Source organism: Lactuca sativa, chromosome 8 (assembly GCF_002870075.4).
Source record: "Lactuca sativa cultivar Salinas chromosome 8, Lsat_Salinas_v11, whole genome shotgun sequence".
NCBI classification, from domain to species: domain Eukaryota; kingdom Viridiplantae; phylum Streptophyta; class Magnoliopsida; order Asterales; family Asteraceae; genus Lactuca; species Lactuca sativa.
The window spans coordinates 30,237,760-30,259,600 of NC_056630.2; the positions used below are offsets into that span (position 1 = coordinate 30,237,760).

At 38.5% G+C, this 21,841-nt stretch overlaps 1 protein-coding gene across 1 annotated transcript; it reads right to left on the minus strand.

Moving 5' to 3' along the window:
• Window positions 1-8,812: 8,812 nt before the first annotated feature.
• On the minus strand, window positions 8,813-9,724 carry LOC128127679 (uncharacterized). Its single transcript, XM_052766341.1, has one exon. The coding sequence runs from the start codon at window positions 9,722-9,724 to the stop codon at window positions 8,813-8,815; it is 912 nt and encodes a 303-aa protein (XP_052622301.1).
• Between the last annotated feature and the right edge of the window lie 12,117 nt (window positions 9,725-21,841).

Below are 21,841 nucleotides of genomic sequence, written 5' to 3' on the forward strand. Positions count from 1 at the left end.
AAAGCCCATGTACCCCTATTTTAGACTCTGCCTCGCGCTGGCGGTAGAGCATAAAGTTGATCTAGATCCAGTCCCCTCGCCATACACAGTAAGTACTCCCCTACTAGGGTCTCGTATGGTCACCAACTGACGCTCACAGTTAATCATAGCTCCAAACCGGCTCAACCAATCCATGCCCACTATGACACGGACATCAACCATCGCTATCGGCACTAGATCTATCGGAAACTCAACACTGAAATTCTCTAATACACATCCTTGGTATACATCAGTAGTAAAAACCGCATGCTCGTCGCCTATAGAAACCCTTAGTGGTCGACTCAATGCCTTGCGTCTGACACTAATGTGACACTAAAGGATAAAGACACGAAAGATCGACTCGCACCTGAGTCAAATAACACTAAAGCAGGCACAGAACTCACAGGAAAAGTACCTATATACAACAGATTATAAGCATAAACAAATCTCAAAAGAACAGAAGTAAAGAGATACATACCAGCAACAACATCATGCGTTGTGCGAACATCCTCCGCAGTCAACTGAAATGCTCTCCCACGAGCCCTCGGAGGATCGGCCTTCCCGGACTGACCATCAGTAACATGTAAAGCAGCAGGAGCAGAAGCTTGGGCTGATCCCTGGGTGAGCTGAGAACACTTGGCATTCTGATGGCCCGTCTGGTTGTAGTGAAAGCAAACCGAAAATCCGATGGGGCAGTCCCTCTCCATATGCCCCTCTTTGCCACATTTGTAGCAAATCCTCGCTCTACAACGCCCCTCATGACTCTTGCTTCACTTTTCATAAGTGCGGCCCTTCTAGCCTCCGGCTCTCGAATCAGCAGGCTTAGCCCTCTTCGTCACCGTCTGCGACTGTACTGGTCTCCTATCCCTCTGATATTGCTATATTTATACATATTTTTAGGCAATATTTATTTACATTTTGATAAATATTATGGTTATTTGCATAGATAAATGGTACTTATAAGTTTAAATTATGTTTTGCAGCCAAAACAAGACATTTTGAAGAAAAAGGACTGAAAGCGTTAAATATTGGAACTTTGGAGGTTAAGAGCTTAGAAGATGAAAAATCCAGCAAAAATACGTTCTCAAAATGTGAGGAGTTAAGCCTTACGACGTGATCTCGAACATTCTAGAAGATAGACATCACGAAGCAAGAGTCCGTGTTGGATACGGATAATTATTAGACTCACGACGTGAGACTCCTATGTTCACAACGTGAGTAGGGTTATTTCGAAAATTATATATATCGTGGATCCCTACGAATTTGAGAGGTTGGCTGGTTGGAGAAAAGTTCAGTAATCATTTTTCAGAGGTTTAGAAGGCTAGGAATTAGGTTTTAATACCAAGGAAGAAGGAGAATATCATAATTTACTTTCTAGTTTGGTACTTTACTATGCTTTTGATTATGACTTGTTTTAGTTCAATTGCTAGCATGAGTAGCTAAATCTAGCTGCTTCTGCTAGCTAGATGAAGCTGGAACTCATGGTTTATTTATACTAACTTAGACTTTTCTTGTTGGTTAATGTCTTGTGTTTGATTGATTACACCTAGCATGCTTAATTTGATACTAGATTGCTTTAAAGTCTTATTCTGTGTAGTTAGTGATCATTAATCTACATGAATTTGATTACCTAGTAATTTAGTGAACATTAGATTATTAGAGCTAAGATTGAACCAATCTTAGATAAGTAATTGAAGTATTGAATTTGGTTGTGCAGGAGAACTCATATTATGAACATAATTGTGTTTGTCAACTCAATCTTACATATCTCTAATCCTATCTAATAATTGATTTTGTGTTAAATTATGTGTGACTATGCATAGATCTTCATGTCTTAATTCAACATTAGTTAATTTGTAATTGAATTTCTAATTATACATTAATTGGTAACCAACAGGAATTGTCATAATTAATAGCTAAACCATTGAGGGAAAGTGGATTCTAACTAACAAAAGTGTTCTAATTACTTGATTGAATTGTGTTTAAGAATTTAAGTTTATCTATACTTACAAAATTAGAAAAAAACCCATTACTTTGCTAGAACTTTAGGTTAATTTAATAGTAGGTAAATTAATTAATTAAAACTGTTCCCCATGATCGACACCTGATTTACCTAAACTATTCTATTATTCGACTAGGTACACTGCCTAGGTGCATTTTAGTTAGTTATGTTAGTTAGGTTATAAATTTAAAACTAGTAGGTACTTTTGTGCACATCAAGTTTTTGGCGCCTTTGTCGGGGAACGGCTTATTTGATTGTTGATTTATTCGCTTTAGGTTAATCGATCCTTTTTGTGGGATAAAACCTGCAAAAAGTTAATTTTTAAGCTTAGTTTTTGTTTCAGTACTCAACTCACGACGTGAGTTTAGTAGTTTTTCATTTTTCTTCGTTTTTCATTTCTGTTTAGATTATCTACGACTACACGAGGTGGTAATCTTTACCATGTCGTGGTGACCAATCTGTAGGCGATTTTAGTTAACTTTTTGTTAAGTTTTAAGTTTTTATTTTTGTTTTATTGCAGTAGTTCATGACCAGAGGTTCCAACACACCTTTGGTACCACCACTTGAAGATCCAGAGTCGGCCTTTCACAAAAAGACGGATAAGAATGCATGAGTGAACCAGACACCAAAGAAGTCACCTTTCAAGGATCTCAAATCAGTTTTTGGAAAGAAGACGGGGAAGAAAGCGGGAGAGTCAAGTACATTTTCAAAGGACAAGAGCAAGGGTGAAAGCGTTTATCAAATATCTAACACTCAAGAATCTGAATACAAATCCAAGCCAAAACTTGAAATAGAAAAGAGTGAACCCGAAGACAAGCCAGAAAACAAGATGGCGAACATTGCGGATACGTCCATGGGAGCATACAAGAAGCGAATAAGAGATGACACTGGTCCTGGTTTAGTACAACCTACAATTCCTGCAACTACCATATTCGAGTTAAAAGGACACTTCCTTAGTGCACTTAAAGATGTACCATTTTCTGGGAAGGATCATGAGGATGCTTACAAGCATTTAGATGAGGTCAATGACATTGAAAACTATTTCAATGTCCCTAATGTTCCATGGAGATGGGACTAGTGGAGCAAATGAAGATGAAGACGATGATTAGTTCATCCTATCATTTTATTTCCTTTTAGTTTATTTTGAATTTTTTGTTTGATTTTACTTTATTTTGGATTGTAAAACTTTGAAGTTGTTATGTTTATTTTGATTTTTTTTGTTTGATTTTACTTTATTTTGGATTGTAAAACTTTGAAGTTGTTATGTTTATTGTTTACTTCCATTGGTTGTTATTTTCAAATTTTGTTAGAGAAAGTGTGGAAGGGATGATAGAGATATGAGAGTATACACATTTATCCAGGTATTAAAAGTCGAGAGTCGAGACCCACAATCAAAAAGAAGTGTGGGGTTAATCGAGAGAGAAGCAAGTTAGAGAAGAGAGTCATGAAAAAAATAGAGTTTAAGAAGAGTCTTAATTTATTAACACAAATGGTTGAAGTGCACAATTTGCAAGAAGAATTGGAGACTGTTTTCTGTGCGCCCAGTTCTCACGATGCGAGCTTTTGTTCCTCACATCGTGAACCCGTTCTCGATGGTTTTTAGAATTTGCTTTCATGCGACCTCACATCGTAATCCTTATTACTCATGTTGTGAGTCCATAATTTAAATAATATTTAAGACTTTTCATTCATATTTGTTACATGGGTCACCACCATTCTTCTTGGCATTATTATGAAGCTACGCATGGCTCATTTTCTCAACCGTGCAATGTGGCGTATGTTTTCCCACATTGTTACATTATGCTTTGAAGAATTTTTCTGCACCACATTTGTTGACGAATGAAGTTTCGATTCCAAATTTTTTTCAGCACATTTACATATCTCAAATATTGAAGATCCGAGTTCCATATTAGAAGAAGTCCATAACCACGATGCTTAAGTTATCCACACATTTGGAGTTTGATCACGCTACTACTATCCCAGGGGAGTCTGTTCCTATTTCTCCCCCTTTTTATTACTTTTAAGTTATTTTTATACATACAATGAGGGCATTGTATGTAATAAGTGTGGGGTAGAGGGTCGAAAAATTAAATTGCTAGAAAATTAAAGAATTTGAGTGTTTTATAATCTACAAATTGAATCTATTAATAATTTGAACTTCAGTTGCTAGTGATGCGTGGGATAATCAAATACAAGCTAAAATGTTTAGCTGAGCCAACATATGTTATAGTGTATTTGTGGCTTCCCATTCCTAGTGAAAATCCATGAGATATGAAAGGTAATCTGGTAGTTTATATGGCATAATATGTTTTGCAGCCTAAACCTGAAATCTATCCAGGAGAGCTAATGTAGTTATTGCACTTAGACTAATATCTTTAACCAATAAGGGTTGAAGTTAAGCTCCCTTGCTTAAGCATTTAGGATTTGAGTGAAAAAAGTGAGATATATTAAAAAAAGAGAGAAATTACACAAAAAGTATAAGAATTTTGGAGGAATCAAATTATGAAGATCAAAAGATCAAAATTCTGAAGAAAATCAAAAAGTTGAAGATACCAAAAATCAAACAAAAAGGTGGTGAATTTAAAGAAATCAAAGATTGATGTATCAAAGAAGTGAAGAATTCCAAGAACTCCATTGTGGTATCAAAAGTTGTAATTTCTAGATTATGTATGCTTGGGTAGCTTAACAAAAATACCTTGAGGTTATGAAAGATTTCTGAGGATTGATTCGAAGGGTTGCAAAAATGAGTGTCATATAAACTAAGGGGTGAAGGTTCATAAGGATTGTGAGTATTTAGGATTGGAAGGTTGTTAGGATTTTAGACACAAATATGCGCATTGAAGTCTTGGTGTAATGGCTGAGTTCGAAATAGATTGTTCTATGTGATGCTAGTGATGAAGGTTTGAATTTAAAAATAATTAAATTTGCTTGAGTACAAGCAAAAAATAAGTGTGGGGTATTTGATATTGCCATATTTATACATATTTTAGGCAATATTTATTTACATTTTGATTAATATTTTGGGTATTTGCATAGACAAATGGTACTTATAAGGTTAAAGTATGTTTTGCAGCCAAAATAAGACATTTTGAAGAAAAATGATTGAAAGCGTTACAGATTGGAACTTTGGAGGTTAAGAGCTTAGAAGATGAAAAATCCAGCAAAAATACGTTCTCATAATGTGAGGAGTTAAGCCTTACGATGTGAGCTCGAACATTCTAGAAGATAGACATCGCGAAGCAAGAGTCCGTGTTGGATACGGATAATTATTGGACTCACGACGTGAGACTCCTATGTTCACGACGTGAGTAGGGTTATTTCAAAAATTATATATATCCTGGATCCCTACAAATTTGAGAGGTTGGCTGGTTGGAGAAAAGTCCAGTAATCATTTTTCAGAGGTTTAGAAGGCTAAGAATTAGGTTTTAATACGAAGGAAGAAGGAGAAGATCATAATTTACTTTCTAGTTTGGTACTTTACTATGCTTTTGATTATGACTTGTTTTAGCTCAATTGCTAGCATGAGTAGCTAAATCTAGCTGCTTCTGCTAGCTAGATGAAGCTGGAACTCAAGGTTTATTTATACTAAATTAGACTTTTCTTGTTGGTTAATATATTGTGTTTGATTGATTACACCTAGCATGCTTAATTTGATACTAGATTTCTTTAAAGTCTTATTTTGTGTAGTTAATGACCATTAGATTACTAGAGCTAAGATTGAACCAATCTTAGATAAGTAATTGAAGTATTGAATTTGGTTGTGCTGGAGAACTCGTATTATGAACATAATTGTGTTTGTCAAATCAATCTTACATAGCTCCAATCCTATCTAATAATTGATTATGTGTTAAATTATGTGTGACTATTCATAGATCTACATGAATTAATTCAACATTAGTTAATTTGGAATTGAATTGCTAATTATACATTAATTGGCAACCAACAGGATTTGTCATAATTAATAGCTAAACCATTGAGGGAAAGTGGATTCAAACTAATAGAAGTGTTCTAATTACTTCATTGGATTATGTTTAAGAATTTAAGTTTATCGAAACTTGCAAAATTAGATAAAAACCATTACTTTGATAGAACTTTAGGTTAATTTAATAGTAGGTAAATTAATTAATTAAAATTGTTCCTTGTGATCGACACCCGACATACCTAAACTATTCTACAATTCGACTATGTACACTGCCTAGGTGCATTTTAATTAGTTATGTTAGTTAGCTTATAAATTTAAAACTAGTAGGTACTTATGTCTATATCGCCCTCCCATGCTGCTCTCCCTCCTCTCTGGTCTGAATCTCCAGCTCAATCTCTCTCCTCCTGGAATTGGTCTGCAACTTAGCCAATTTTCGATAAGACGAGTTCGCCAAGAACTCCTGAATATCTCTCCTCAAGATGCTAAAATATGGCTCACACGTGCCTGCTCAGTAAACACGTGCTTAGGGAAGAACAATTCCCTCTCATGAAACATCATCATAATCTCTGTCACAGTTTCTGTCTTCTGCTTAAGAGATAGAAACTCCTGGACCAAAGGTTCCTTCTCCACCGAGGGAACATACTCATCTCTAAACAGCTGGGCAAACCTCTCCCAAGTCACTACAACATGATCAGCAGGAGTAAATTCAGTCGTCACGAACTTCCACCAATCCTTCGATCCCAAGCGAAGCTGGTTCAGCACAAACTGAAATCTCAAATGCTCCGGGCTTGGACACGTATATAAACACCCCTCAATGTCATAGATCCATCTGATGGAAGCAATCGGGTCCTGTGTCCCATCAAATACTGGTGGTTTCGTGTTGCTGAACTCCCGGAACAACGAGTCACCTCCTTGTAGCCTAGCAGCAACTATGGTCGTGGTGGCTACGGCAGCAGCACCAACCTTTGTGACAGCAGCATATCGTTCATCAAACGTCTCAATCAGCATCGTCTTAATAGACCCGAACGTCTCTAGTATGGCCTCCCTAATAGCTGCGGCCACCTCCTCCGCAATGATCCTACAGATCTCCTCGTCACTACACCACTGTCTACGGGGTTGTTGCGGGTAACCACCATAGTGTCTCTGAAACAGAAACACAAAATCATCAAAGACTATCTCAAACACACATACACTCGGTTACCCACCCATACATGCTCCTTAACATCCTAATATTCTTACCTGGGTCGCATACAAATCTGGTGCTTTCAGTAGTACGGGCCCAATACTACCTTCCACACCATCCTGTAGTCGCCCCAAGTCCTCCTCTTAAGATCCTAATTCACAAGTACTCTATCCCTCACGAATATCAAACTACTCTCTTATTAGACTCCTCAAATTCTCATCTAGGTATCTCTCCTAGATTGCATTTTATCCTTCTAAAGGTAATACTAATGGTTAAGTATCCTTTATCCCACTAGCATTATACAAGTGACATGCAAATGTTTCTAAAATTACATGGCATAGACTTGCATTTTGAAAAAGGGATTTGTATGTTTTATTATTCTATTTAAAACATGTGATATCATGACAATTTCATGCATCCAATATGTCATGGTGTCAATTTTCTAAAAATCACTTTTAAGGTTCTTATAATAAACCTGGATTTTATATTTCGGATTGGTTCAATTTTAAAATTAATAACTAGTATTAAGTTTGTGTGAGCCATGTATAACCCTTTTAATATTGTTTAATAAAACTTCCTTTCATTAAATAATACTTTAGAGTGTGAATAAGTTATAAAAACATGATTTTTACAACAATAATTCAATATTTCAAAAGTTGTCGTAATGTAAGAACCAATGTTTTAGTTATCATCATATAATGAATGAGAAAGCAAACGGGCAACAAGTTGCGTCGCTAAGCCCTTTTGTATGGTAAAGCCAATTCTTCTGAAGACTACATCCATAGATCTAGGGGATATAAAATTGCTATGCATGATCCGTTGTAGTCTACTAAGAAGCTCCACCGCATCCGACGCAAGGAAACCAAAAGTATCAAATGCAAATGGTATGAACACGTGTTGATTTTCTATGCACGGTTTCTCGTGTTTGGTAACCTTGCATGTAGCAGCTTTTAATGTAGCCTGTCCCGCCGTGAAACCCCGATCCCTCAACCTTACGAGAGGGGATACCCCTGTAAGGTCCACACATGCATGTTTCCCTCCCACCCATCCAAAAATCAAAACGTCAGCCGGCCTAAGGGTTGACCTTCCTTCTGTCGGGTCAGTCAGGAAATTCATAGGAGCCTCTTTCTCGGAAACCCCGACACACTTACATATGTCGACCAAAACATCCCTAACCATATCGTGCCTATATTTGAACCCCGGGAGTTCTTTGCAATGAACTGCATGCTCGCTAAAAGAGTCCAAACATGCCTTGCGGCATACCGGCCATATCCCATCGACTGGGAATATTGGAATCCTGAGTTGATATTCGAGGATGGTACGATACTCCACTGGAGACATATGTTGTCCAAGCCCATCTATAGGGATAGCTAGAAGAAAATCTTGAGCATGAGGTGCACGTAAACAATAAAAAATTGTTTTTTGTCGAGCCGTCATGTTGAAATTCACTTCCATATCTTGGATAATTTTACTAAAAAGGGCACTCACCAGTGTATTCTGGGATTTAGGGGGGCGGTGTCCTTAGTAGTAAAACTGCTAAGGTCAATGTCCGGAAGCTTGTTACGAAGAGAATCTAAGGCACAAGCATAATCAGAATCCATACCATAAATGCCGCTATCCTATAAGATGTTGTCTTGCAATACCCAAGATTAAGCCCTTGAGGCAACAAAAGCATATGATGTAGCCTCTACTGCCGAGTATAAACCCAAACCACCAAAGCGAATGGATAGGGAAACAAGTCGCCAAAGAAGGGGCCACCGCAAACCACAATGTCCTCAATCGTCCTGCATAATCCATTATCGAATAACAATGCCGCATCCTCCATGTGAACAGGTTGGCACGTCCTCAACCCAAAGAAAAGTTTAGCAATACCCATACAAGACCGAAGTAGAAGGAGCTCACTCTGTGGGTCGGAAAATTGTGGAAGAAGGCGCATCAAATTCACAGCGCCTTCATCTCTCTTTATGGCTAAGTTGCTAATGAAACTAGCATCTCTGCTAACAGCTCCCCCGAGAAGTTTCACCCCCAATGACGGCCACCCGATGCCAACCGCGAATAGCCCCTCACGCAACTTCCTTCCATCAGATGAGGGCCAAAAGAGCTCGGTTTTATTGATATTCAATTGAAGTCCCAATTTTGGGCCAATAGCCTTAATGATGTCTAAGGCTTTGGCCACCTCCTCAGAATCTCCAATAAGTGTGCCATCATCCAGGTACCATGCATAGAGAAGAAGTTTGCAGTTGTCTCTAATATTATGCAAGAGCAGGTGCAACATAAAGGCGAAGAGAAGTGGTCCCAAGGGGTCTCCTTGTTGAACTCCAGTAAAAGACCAAATATGCGTGTCCCCTAGATATAACCTTGCTGCTTGACCATATAGGAATTCTACCCACAAGGATATAGAAGGGCACCGCAATCTGACCTCATGAAGTAATGTGGATCTATCAACAAGGTTAAAGGCATTGGAGAAGTCCACAGTAAGCATGGAAAGAGACCCGTCATTGTGGCGTTCACTCAACACCCTGTTGGCGCTATGTAATACGGCTTTAGTGCCACCCGACACCCCGACCACGAACTGAAAGTCATTGAGATACTTGGCCATTTCTTTACCAACACCTTTCATAGCCAACTTGGAAACCAAATGTCTCCATATAGTTCTTACTGCAATAGGTCGTATTCCTTTTTCAGGGTTTAGAAGCGGTGTAAGAGGAGCAAAGGCAACAAATTCCGCCAAACTCATAAGGCATCTCCCCTAGCCATAAATCAATCACACATGTGATAGAGCATAGGAGGTCTTTGGCAATTGCTGAACCTTCTCCACAAAGAGAATCTAAAATGTGTTGAGCTCTCAACCCATCTCTCCCACACGAGGTTCCTTTAGGGAATGATTTAATGCCCCCATGGACATTGTCAATATCAACCACAAGGGGAGGTACTGAACATATGGTACTCGACATGGATGGTGGTGGCTTGTGTGGATGCTTACCCTCCAATGACTTCGTGGTAGCATCCCCATATGGAGCAACCCCCGAGGAACATAATACTTTCACTGCTGATGTGAAATGCCCATCAGCAACCTTACGAAGACATTGTCTGACGTTAGCGTCACCCCGTGTTCTATCCTCCTGAATGTACTCTTCTTTTTTTCCTTGTTGCTCCATCCTTGCATTGTCAACCAAGTTTTTAACATGCTTGGCTATACCATCTTCTGTACCCCCAAGTAGCTAATGCGCTTAAGATGTTACGATGTTGCAAGGACTTCCTATTTCCAGACCTACTTTCTTGTCTATTCTTGGGCCTGAACACCTGAAGAGTACACCTAGGAAGAATTAACAATGTAACCCATGCTTCAATGGACCCGGTATGAGCAACAACCTTGGCAAGGGCTGCTTTCAAAGCCTAAGAGAAAGCCTTATGACAGTTACGAGGGATGCTTTTGACTGTGGTGATAAGTAGTTTAAACACAAGATCAAGGAGCTGAGCATCCAACACCAACCCCTCATTGAGGTTGGCATCCGGTCCATTGGGTGGCGGCATTTAAATACTAACAACATGTCTGCTCATGTCATCACCATCACCATTAAATTTAACAAGACCACCTAAGTGTCGACACGAGCGGCTTAAGGCATGGAGACTCATGCATTTTCCACGTATCCATTAACCAAACTCCTTCAATGTTGTTGCCACTGACATAAGCAGTCCAAGGTCTAAAGAAATAGCATCCCGCAACACAACTCTACACTTATCCATAGAGAGGTGAACACTTTCGATATGAGAAATCATAAGATATATCCCCCTACCACCCACTTCACCGTTCGGGCAACAATGAAACCCCCGAAAAGGATGCAGCCAAGTTCTGCTCGCATGTGTATGAGAAGACTCCATAAAAGCCTCAAGGGGAGGCTCGGAATGACAAGCAAAAGTCCAAAGTAAAGTGTGACACTCCAACAAAATGTTGAAGTGCATAATGAAAAAACACCCCGGAAGTGACTCTACATCTTTTTGGGTCCTAAAATGGCTGCAACGCTTGAAAAAAAACCATTAGACATTTTATCGAACACCTGGCGGGCAGAAAAAGAAGTGTATGATTTTCACCAATTAGGCTTGATAATTTAACCCATGTATAATCCCCCACTTTAGTGATTAGGTTTTTTAACTGTTGCACAAATCTTTTGCCTTCAAATTACAGAGATCCAATGGGAATGCAGCAAGCTTGCCGTAATTAACAATTTTTATAAAACCGGTTTTATTGTTATGGCTAAAATATGTTAGATCTAATGTCCATATTTTACATTTTGAAATCCAAACTCCATGTGATGTTTATTTTGTCCAAAAAATAGTTTGGGTTTGTGAAAAACTAAATTATCAACAACACAAAATATTTACTTGAAAAATAAACAACACAAGCATGCATTTGACATAAACAAGCCTTAACTATAAAACACTTTTGTGAGCCAACACAAAAGTGTTAAGTCCTTTCCAAAGGGACAAGGGGACCAAATATTACAACTTGTTCTTTATGTGATCTTCAAGCTCCCACTTGAAATGACAACCAAATTTGTTGTAATTTTATAAAACCTTTTATAAAAGTTTTAAACTTTTATAAAATCTTTATAAAACTGTGGGTTTCTATGGTTCTTCAAGAAATGGCCTCCATCTTCATCTTGTTACATTTCTTATAAAATAAATCTAGTCTAAAACTAATCTGTTACATAAAAATAACAAGAATAAAAACTAGTTACTTTTATTACATACTTTATGAATAAAAGAATATTACAAACCATTTTCAACCAAATCACACAAACAACAACACAAATGGTCCAAGGCTTGTTTATGCTTTCTAAAATACATTTAAACATAAAACTACCTTTCTTTTTCTAAGAAAACTTTAAGTGGCAAAAATACGTGTAAGTTTTGTCACATAAAATAATAATTATAAAGTTATCAAAGAAAATATGTATGAACTTGTTTTTATACAAAAACAAGTTATCCATATTTTCCGAAAACCAAGATTTCCATAAATCAAAAATCTAACCAAACTTGCAAGGTGGCTATGATACCAATTGTTGGGTTTTAATTAAAAAAACTAGTTTCAAAAACTACAATTAATGGCAAATGGATTTTACAAAATAACATAAACATTTTATCACCCACCAAGGATCATCATGCAGTAAAGGAAAGATTTAAAACACAACCATAGAAGGATGAAGTGGTAACCACCTTTGAAGCACTTTGAGTCCTCTAGGGGAGGCTTGGAAGTTGATGGAGTGAGGATGAACCCTTGAGAGACCAACAATGTGCCAACTTGATGTAATGCTAGTTACAACTCTTATGCTTTTAAGCCAAAACAAGACTATGACTTAAAGAGAGAATGCAAACAACAAAATCTTCAAAGTTCAAGACTTTAGAGAGAAGATGGAGAAGGAAGAAGTGTTCTCGACCAAGGAAAGAAAGGTGAAGAAAAATGTGATCACTCACCTCTTATTTATAATGGAATTATGGTCCAAGGTTCATTAACCATTAACTACTTTTAGACAACTTTGTCCCCCTATGTCATGAACATATCACCCTAGATTTGATTCTTTTACATTATACCTCTGCAAATGTCTTTTCTCTGTATCTCATATTCCCAAGAAGGAAAAGACAAATCAAGAGTTTCTATTTTATATACTCAAAGTTTATAAGATATAAACTTTGTCTTTTTGCTAAAAGAAAAAAAGCTTATTAGGTACAAAAAGATGTACATGACATATTATATGCATACCATATGAAATAATGTGTTACTTGTTTTGTAAAATAATTATTTCCTTGAAATAAATATTTTCCCATTTATTATAAGAATTTATGAATATTTATTAAAATCAATTTCTAATAAATAATCATTTGTACCAAGTTGTTGTTAGTGTGACCCTTAGGATCATATGTTATTTAGCAATATCATTTTAATATGACTCTTGAGCATACTAGATCTTTCAATTATTTGTGATTATTTGATGTCTCCCTTTTCTTATTTTTAGTATGGTGGTTACATGACGATTTGAGACAGGATCCGGATCAAGATCAAAAGCGGGTAGGCAGGATAGGCCAGCTTTGACCGAGGGTCGGGTTAGAAAGATCATTCAAGAGGAGGTCGTTTCTATCATTCGGGGTCAGATACCAGAGTTGTTTGGGTCTATTAAGACCGCTATGATGGAGTTCTTTGATGACCGATACGTTGCACTCTCTGAGACTGTTGCTATTGTAGCGACCACAACCATTGCCACTATGGGCATTGGAGCTGGGAGGGTTTCCAGTACCAGGACTTCGATAATACGAAGCCCCCAATGTTTGATGGAGTTCAGGATTTTATCATAGCCATGAGGTGGCTGTCAGACGTCGAGGGATATTTCTTTATGTTCTCTTGCCTTGCTGACCAGAAGGTCAAGTGCGCTCTAAACCTTTTTCAGTCTAGTGCAAAGGATTGGTGGAGGCTGGTTACTAGCTCGTATTCTCCAGAGCAGAGCGTTACAGTGACTTGGGAGCTGTTCTCTGAGATGTTCCATTCTAGATATGTTCCAATGGTCGACCAAGAGAGGTTAACTCAGGAGTACTTGGATTTGAGGCAGGGGATCGAGTCGGTGACGAAGATCACCAAGATGTTTATAGAGAAAGCTATGGGTTGCCCTAAGTTTGCTACTTCTGAGCAAGCTCAGATGACCTGATACTTTAGCATGCTTAAGAAGAAAATCCGACAATTTATGTCCATGTAGTGTTATGGTTTATCGGTAGATTTGCAGGAGACTGCTAGGCAGCATGAAATTGAGATGGAGCTCCGGGAGAAGGAGCAGAGGCAGGCCCTGACGCAGTCGTAGCCTGCGCCAAAGCGGTTCAAGGCTGTTGATGTTGGATCTAGGAGTCATAGGGGCCACACTTGCGGGAAGTTCAGGAAGGTTCATGATGGAGCTTTTCGATCTTCTGTGGGATGCCACACATTTGCCAAGCAAGGCCACATTGTGAGGGACTACCGACATTAGGCTCTGGTATCCAGCATTAGGATTTGCTATCATTGTGATCAGGTGTGCCACAAAAAGGCCCAATGAACTTTGCTTCTAGACCGTGCAGGCTCCAACGTCGGCTACTCTGAGGATCATGGATGGGAGCCAGGGCCGGGCAGAGCCCCTGAGGTCTCGCGATCGCGCATTTTAGCCTACTGTCGAGGAGGCTAGAACAGCGCCATATGTTGTGACCGGTATGTTTTTATTTATTGTCCTGTTAATTACTTTTATGGTATGCTTACTTTTAAGCTTCTAATAGGTACATTCTTAGTGAACACTTTGCCTAATCTAGTGTTACCTGACTCGGGCGCGAGTCGTCTTTTGTATTGTGGTCTTTTAGTAGGGATTTTGGTGTGCCTTTTTATGAGTTGGAGTGTCCGTTACAGATTTCTATCACTAACGAACATGGGATTTCTGCATCCAATACATATCAGGGTTGTGTATTGGAGATCTTTGGGGTGTCCTATCAGACTGATTTGATCCCTATCCCCATGGGGGATATGCGCGTGATAAAGGAGATGGATTGGTTGAGCAAGTTTAGTGCCATGATTGATTGCACGGTCTAGGAGGTAGTAGTTCGAACCCTAAGTAGGGCAGAACTGATTATTTATGGTGAGGGTACTAGGGTTGGTTCAGGGTTTTGTTCCGCAGCCAAGGCTCGACAGTATATTCAACATCGGTGTGCGGGATATCTGGATTATGTGGTTGATAGTTGGGTGGGAGAGCAGATTGCAGTTTCAGAGGTACCAGTTGTCAGGGTGTTTGCCGGTGTTTTCCCAAATGAATTACCCGGTGTGCCTCCCGCAAGGCAGGTAGAGTTCAGGATTGATCTAGTTCTAGGTGAGGCTCCGATTGCCAAGGCGCCCTACCGCATGGCACCGCCTCAGATGTAGGAGTTGTCCTCTCAACTTCCGGAGCTGTTAAGCAAGCATTTCATTAGACCGAGTAGTTCGCCGTGGGGATCACTGATACTATTCGTTAAGAAGAAGGATGGTTCACACCGGATGTGCATTGATTACTAGGAGTTGAACAAATTAACAGTGAAGAACTATTATCCCCTTCTGCAGATTGATGAACTCTTTGATCAGTTGCAGGGTGAATGTTGGTTCTCCAAGATCGATCTATGGTCTAGGTATCATCAGGTGAGAATGACAGAGGAGGATGTAGAGAAGACCACGCTTCAGACTCATTATGGGCATTACGAGTTCGTGGTGATGCCATTTGGGCTCACCAATGCGCCATCATTATTTATGGATTTGATGAATCGGATTTGTTATAGTGTTCATTGATGATATCTTAGTGTATTCCAAGAGCAGAGAGCAGCACGAGGATCACCCTCAAGAGCTTCTGGTAGTATTGAGGTGGGAACGGTTGTATGCCAAGTTCTCAAAGTGTGATTTTTGGTTGCGAGAGGTCCAGTTCCAAGGACATCTCGTTAACCAAGATGGGATTTTGGTCAACCGGACAAGATAGAGGTCGTGATGTAGTAGGAGGATTCAAAATCTCCCTCAGAGATCAGGAGTTTCGTGGGTTTGGCGGGATAATATCGGAGATTCATTCAAGATTTCTCCAAGATTGCGGTACCCATCACTCATCTGAGGAGGAAGGGAGTGGATTTACGAAGGGGTCCTGAGCAGCAGTTAGCATTTGAGACTCTTCGGTGGAGGTTATGTGAGGCCATTGTATTGACCCTTCTATAGGGAGTCGAGGATTTCGTGGTATTCTGTGATGCATCCGTCACCGATTTGGGGGTGATCCTTATGCGAAGAGGGCGAGTGATAGCTTATGCTTTTCGGTATCTGAAGCCGCATGAGACGCGATATACTACACATGACCTAGAGTTAGGAGCACTGGTGTTTGCCCTCAAGATTTGGAGACATTATCTTTATGGGGTTCGTTGTATTGTTTACACAGATCACAAGAGTTTAAGATATCTTATGGATCAGCTGAACCTGAACATAAGGCGGCGCAGGTAGCTGGACGTGGTCAAGGATTATAACTACGAGATTGTTTACCATTCGGGTAAAGCGAATGTGGTAGCAGATGCATTGACTCGCAAGTCGGTTGGGTCTTTAGTTAGGGAGTTGTGTATGAGGATATATGTTGATTCTATGCTTTTGGGATTGATCAGGGAGGCTCAGGCAGAGGGAGATCGGAAGAAGAACTGGAAGCAGGACAGGATCATGGGCGAGATCGACAAGTTTGTCACTAATATTCAAGGGTTTTTGCCCCAGTGTGGTCGGGTTTGGATTCCAGTTTCGGTGGGATTAGGCAGATAATGCTAGAGGAGGCTCATAAGTCTTGCTTTTCTTTACACCTACGAGCCACCAATCTGTATCGTAATTTGATATTTAGCGACTGGTGGTCGTGTATGAAGAGGGAGATAGCCTAGTATGTCAAGAGGTTGTTGACCTACAGGATGGTCAAGGCCAAGCATCAGAGGCTGCATGGAAAGTTGCAGCCTTTAGCAATTCCCTTATGGAAGTGGGAACAAATCAACATGGATTTCATCACTAAATTACCGAAGACGACCAAGGGTTTTGATGCTATATGGTTCATCGTGGATCGATTGACCAAGAGTGCCCACTTTTTGGCCATCTCGGACATATTTTCGGCCAAAAATTTGGCCAATGTGTATGTCCGGGAGATCGTTGCTTGTCATGGGGTTCTAGTCTCCATTGTTTCAGACTGAGATGTTTGGTTCACTTCCCGGTTTTGGCAGAAGTTCCACAAGGAACTGGGTACGAGGTTACATTTCATCATTGCTTATCATCCGCAGACCAAAAATCAGAGTGAGCGGACCATACAGAACCTTGATGATATGTTGTGGGACTGTTTCATTGATTTTGGTGGAAGTTGGGATTCCTACCTACCTCTTACGGAGTTCTCCTACAACAACAGTTATCACTCCAGCATTAGTGCCCTACCTTTTGAGCTTTTGTATGGTCGGAGATGTCGTAGCCTGGTATGTTGGGGATAGGTTGGTCATAGGGTTATAGGAAGGACCGAGGTAGGCCTTCAAACCATGGAGCTTATTTAGCAGATCAAGCAGAGATTGCATATCGCTCAGAGTTTGCAAAATAGCTACGTCGATCAGTACCGATCAGAGTTGGAGTTTAGGTCGGCGAAATGGTGCTCCTGAAGGTCTCGCCCTGGAAGGGTGTGATACGCTTCAGGAAGCGGGGGAAATTAGGTCCCCAATATATTAGGCCTTTTTGTGTGATAGCTAGGGTAAACAGGGTGGCTTATCGGTTGGATTTTCCTAGCGAGCTTAGTCAGATCCACCCCACTTTCCATATCTCTCCGTTGCGGAAGTGCATATTAGATAGCGAGACAGTGATTCCTTTGGATGATATTCAGTTCGATGAGCACTTGTATTATACTGAGAGACTGGTGGCTATTTTGGAAAGAAAGATGAAGGTCCTACGCAACATGGAGATATCTTTGGTAAAGGTTCATTGGCAGCATCGTAGAGGCTCCGAGTGGACTTGGGATCTGGAGTCTGAGATGAGGGAGCATTACCCCGAGTTATTCACAGTAGTAGACTTTGAGGACAAAGTCTAAGTTAAGTGGGGGAGAATTGTAACATCGTGTTTTGAGGTACTTTCATTTTTTACCCTTATATTTGAAATTTATTGCACTTTGGTCCTTAAAATATAAGACTTGTGGATGGGAGGAGCTGTTATTGCCACTTTTGGATTGTTGGGGCAGAGCCGCATACATTGGGCGAACGCTTTATGTACGCAGGGCATACGCGGTGAAGTCCCAAACCCTAATCTTTAGGGGTTAGACCCTATTTATTCATCATTAACTCCTAACCTTGGCTCCTTCCAACAGCCTTTATCCTTTCAAACGTTCTTGCAATCCTAATCCACCCTGTGAAGCATTTCTAAGCTTGTGTGTGTTTTGTGCCTTTGAAGAAGAAGGAAGGAAGTAGAGACCATCTTGGAGGAGTGAAGCACTTTAGATCCAAAAATACACCATCATTTGGCATCACTTGGAGGTATAAAGTTTTGAACTTGGTGAAGTTTCATTTAGATCTTATTTTCGGCTTGATTTTAGGTTCTTTTTGTCCCAACGTGGTGTTTCTTAAGCATAGCATGTTCTTGACCCAATAAGTCGTCCTTTCAAACCCTTGGAGGGGTCTTAAGTAAAAAAATATAGTATTGGGGGTTAGTGTTCTTGGATTAGGTGTCTAAGCCCATAACTATAATTGGTATATACTTGAATTGATAGTAGCACAGTCCTTTTGGGTTGCCCTCAAACCTAGCAATTAAATATGATGGTATTTAAAGAGAGAGAGAGAGAGAGAGAGAGAGACTGATTTATTAATTTATTATATGGTTAATAAATTAATTAGAAATCAAAATAAAAAATTTGTTAATATATTATAAGAATAATATATTAATTGGAAATAGTATTATTTAATTAATAATTAATCAAAATTAATTAGAATTAGTATGATTAATTAAAAGTGCAGGGTCTATTTGGTTATTTATTGAAAGTTGAGGAAAGGAGCCGATGGACCTCATTGGATGAGGTGGACGAAAATCACTTGGGCAAGCCCAATGAATTTCTTCCAAGCCCCTTGAAAGAGTGGAATGGGCTGCTTGGTCACCATGCAAAGGGATTAGGGTTTCCTCCTTAAACCCTAGCTTTGGCACCAAACTACCTCAACTATAAAAAGACAATTAGCCTTAGAATTTTGTCCATGACATTCCTTTAGAGGCTTAGGGTCGAAATTTCCACCTCTCTTCTCTATCTCTCTCTCTCTCTTCAAGCTCCTTGGTTTATAAGGTTTGGGTGTGAACCATCAGAGGCACGACACTTGTGCTTGCTTCAAAGAGTTTTTCAAGAAGGAATTCAAGATTGTTTGTAATAACAATTTTCAAGGTAAGTTTCTTGTTTTTATGAATTAGTTTTCCATAGAAATGTTATGTAGGATGATGATTCATAGTATGTTGCTTATATGTGAAATACATAGATCCTATTAGGTTGCATGTGCCCTAATCATTTGAATTGTTATATGTTTTTCGCTTAGAGCATTGTAGTTATAACCCATTTGTGGTATCAGACCCTAGGGCTTTCTTTCATGTATTTGCACATTGGTGAATCAATTAAAAGAAACCTGTTTTTCAGATTATCGCAGGTCACGCGTAAGCTCAGTCCAAATCCGAAAATCTGGAAGTAATCTACCTAATCAACTTTTATGTGATAAATACTTGCTATACTTATCCTCCAAATCCAATTTTGGTGTATATATGATGAAAAAAATAAAAGCCTAGAAGTTAGGAGATAAGTATTTGACTTGATTAATTGTTTTGTTCATTAATATTATTGATATTTTAAGTGTATAAACAATAAATCTAGATATTAATTGGACTTAATAATTAATGTCAAATAATATTTGGTATTTTGAAAAGTTTAAAATACATCCTTATAGATCTTATTATTGATTTAATTAAGTGATTAATTAAAAGAAAATTAATAAATCCATAAAAGGTTTAAATTTAATTAAATTAAAAGTTTAATTTATTAAAAAATTAAACCCTTTCAATTTTTAAATGTTTAAAATAAACCTTATACTATGTATATATAATTAGAAGTGTAAGATATATTATACGTATAAGAAAAGTCACTCAAACCGCTAGTATGCCTCATTTACGAAACCATACTATAAGGGGAGTTTAAGGAAGCGGCCTATAAAATGACCGCCACTAGGTATCCATTCTCACCCACCGCTCTCTTGTATGGTTGAGGATTGTTAGCCGAATAGGTTTGATAGGACAAACTAATCATTAAAAGTCTAATGATATTAAAAGTAACTAAACCCTTTTATTTAAAATCCCACTCTTAGTTACTTTAGGAAAATGTGAATGTGTATGCTAATCCATGACATTTCACATTACACTTTATAAGTCATTAGTGGAGCATGTATGGTTAACTGACACACTAGTAGGGGACTAATAAAGAATGGTAGTAGGTGTCTCGAAAATTATTAATGATTAATGGAGCATGTGTGGTTAACCGACACATTAAAACGAGATGATAAATAACATCGAGAGTGCCAAACTAATTTGCATGGCTATTCACATCTCGTTTGTGATCATCGGCATCCTAGTTACAAAAGTGAGAGCATAATCTAAGATTAAACATGTCATTAATTAGATTTAGTGAATCTCAAATGATCTAGGAGTTTCATAAAATTGAAACTGGGAAAAGTCTTACCTACCTAAAATATATTCGAATTTGATTACGACATCCCTCTTCAAAGTTCGAATGGGAGATATGGATCCTAGCCTTAATATGAATTTATGCATTAATAATTAAGGATTAAAACCAAATAACTTGAATTCTCCTTTCTCCCATTATAGATGTCGAGTCAAGACAACAATGGTCTTCCTTATTCTTTTGGAAATGGTTTTCCTCTTTCTTCTGAAGATGATCTTCAATGTTATGATCAAGGTAAAAATGTTTTCTTTTCTTCAGGAAATGATGGAACTGGACATCATACTCTTGCACCTCCTGCTCCAATAACTCTCCTCACATCACGTTTTCCTCAAATTGAAAGATACAAGACTACTCAAGCCCTATTGGCATGTAAACATCAAGATGGAAATTTTGTGTGTACGCATGTTTTAGAAACAAAATCTTACATTGACAAATTAGATAGATTGGGTGTCGTCTTCCCAAGGGAGAAATCCATTGATTTGATTCTACGTTCGCTTCCTAAGTCATATGAGCAGTTTAGTGAGAACTTTTATATGAGCGACCTCGACGTGAACCTAAATGATCTGACACATATGTTAATTGTTGCTAAAGCAGAAATGCTTAATAGCACAAGTGAAGCAAAAGTGTTTGAAGGATATAATTCTAAAATTTCCATAGACATTTACAATGGTAATGATGGTGGTCCAGAAAAGATTTCTCTTCCCAATGGAAAGGGATTGGCAAAGGTTAAACTATTTGATCGTATGATAAAGACAAAGGCTAGTTCTAAGATAGTTCTATGTGTGCTAACCCTAAAAAGTCCATATGTTTCTATTTCCAATTGGAGGGACCTTGGTTGTGAAGCTGCCCAGACTACCTGAAAATCTTAAAGACGGTAAAGTCAAGTCGTGTGACTCAACTTCAGGTACATCCATTATCTAACTTCGTTATTTTAACAAGTTTATATTAATAGATTCTTAATACATGATATTATGATCACATTTTGATGTTTTTTGTAGGATCTAAGAGAAAGAAGGAAGCTTAAAAGGGAACATTGAATCCGATCATGAGATGGATTTCTGTCGCATAGTTCATTGATCAGATTTTGGAAGCTACTGCTTAGGAGTTATGTTAATAGATTGTTTAGGAAACTTCTAGAAACAAAGTTTTCATTTCTATTCATTGTACGGACAAGATCCATTTTTTGTTTATTATCAACAAAAGTGAAATTTTTGTTTATCTAGTTGGTCTACTTTATATTTACTTACAACGACATTCATGAAAGTGTTGGTTACATTTCTATTATTAGCAGTGTTAATGTGGATTTGATTCTAATAACGCTTGTGGTAATTGATGGGTTTTCTGCATAAGAAACAATCCTATGTGCTCATACAAACCCTAATGCTTGGATCTAGGTTTCTCTATTGTACATGATTTGAATCCAAGACTAATAAACTTAGATCTAACATATTATA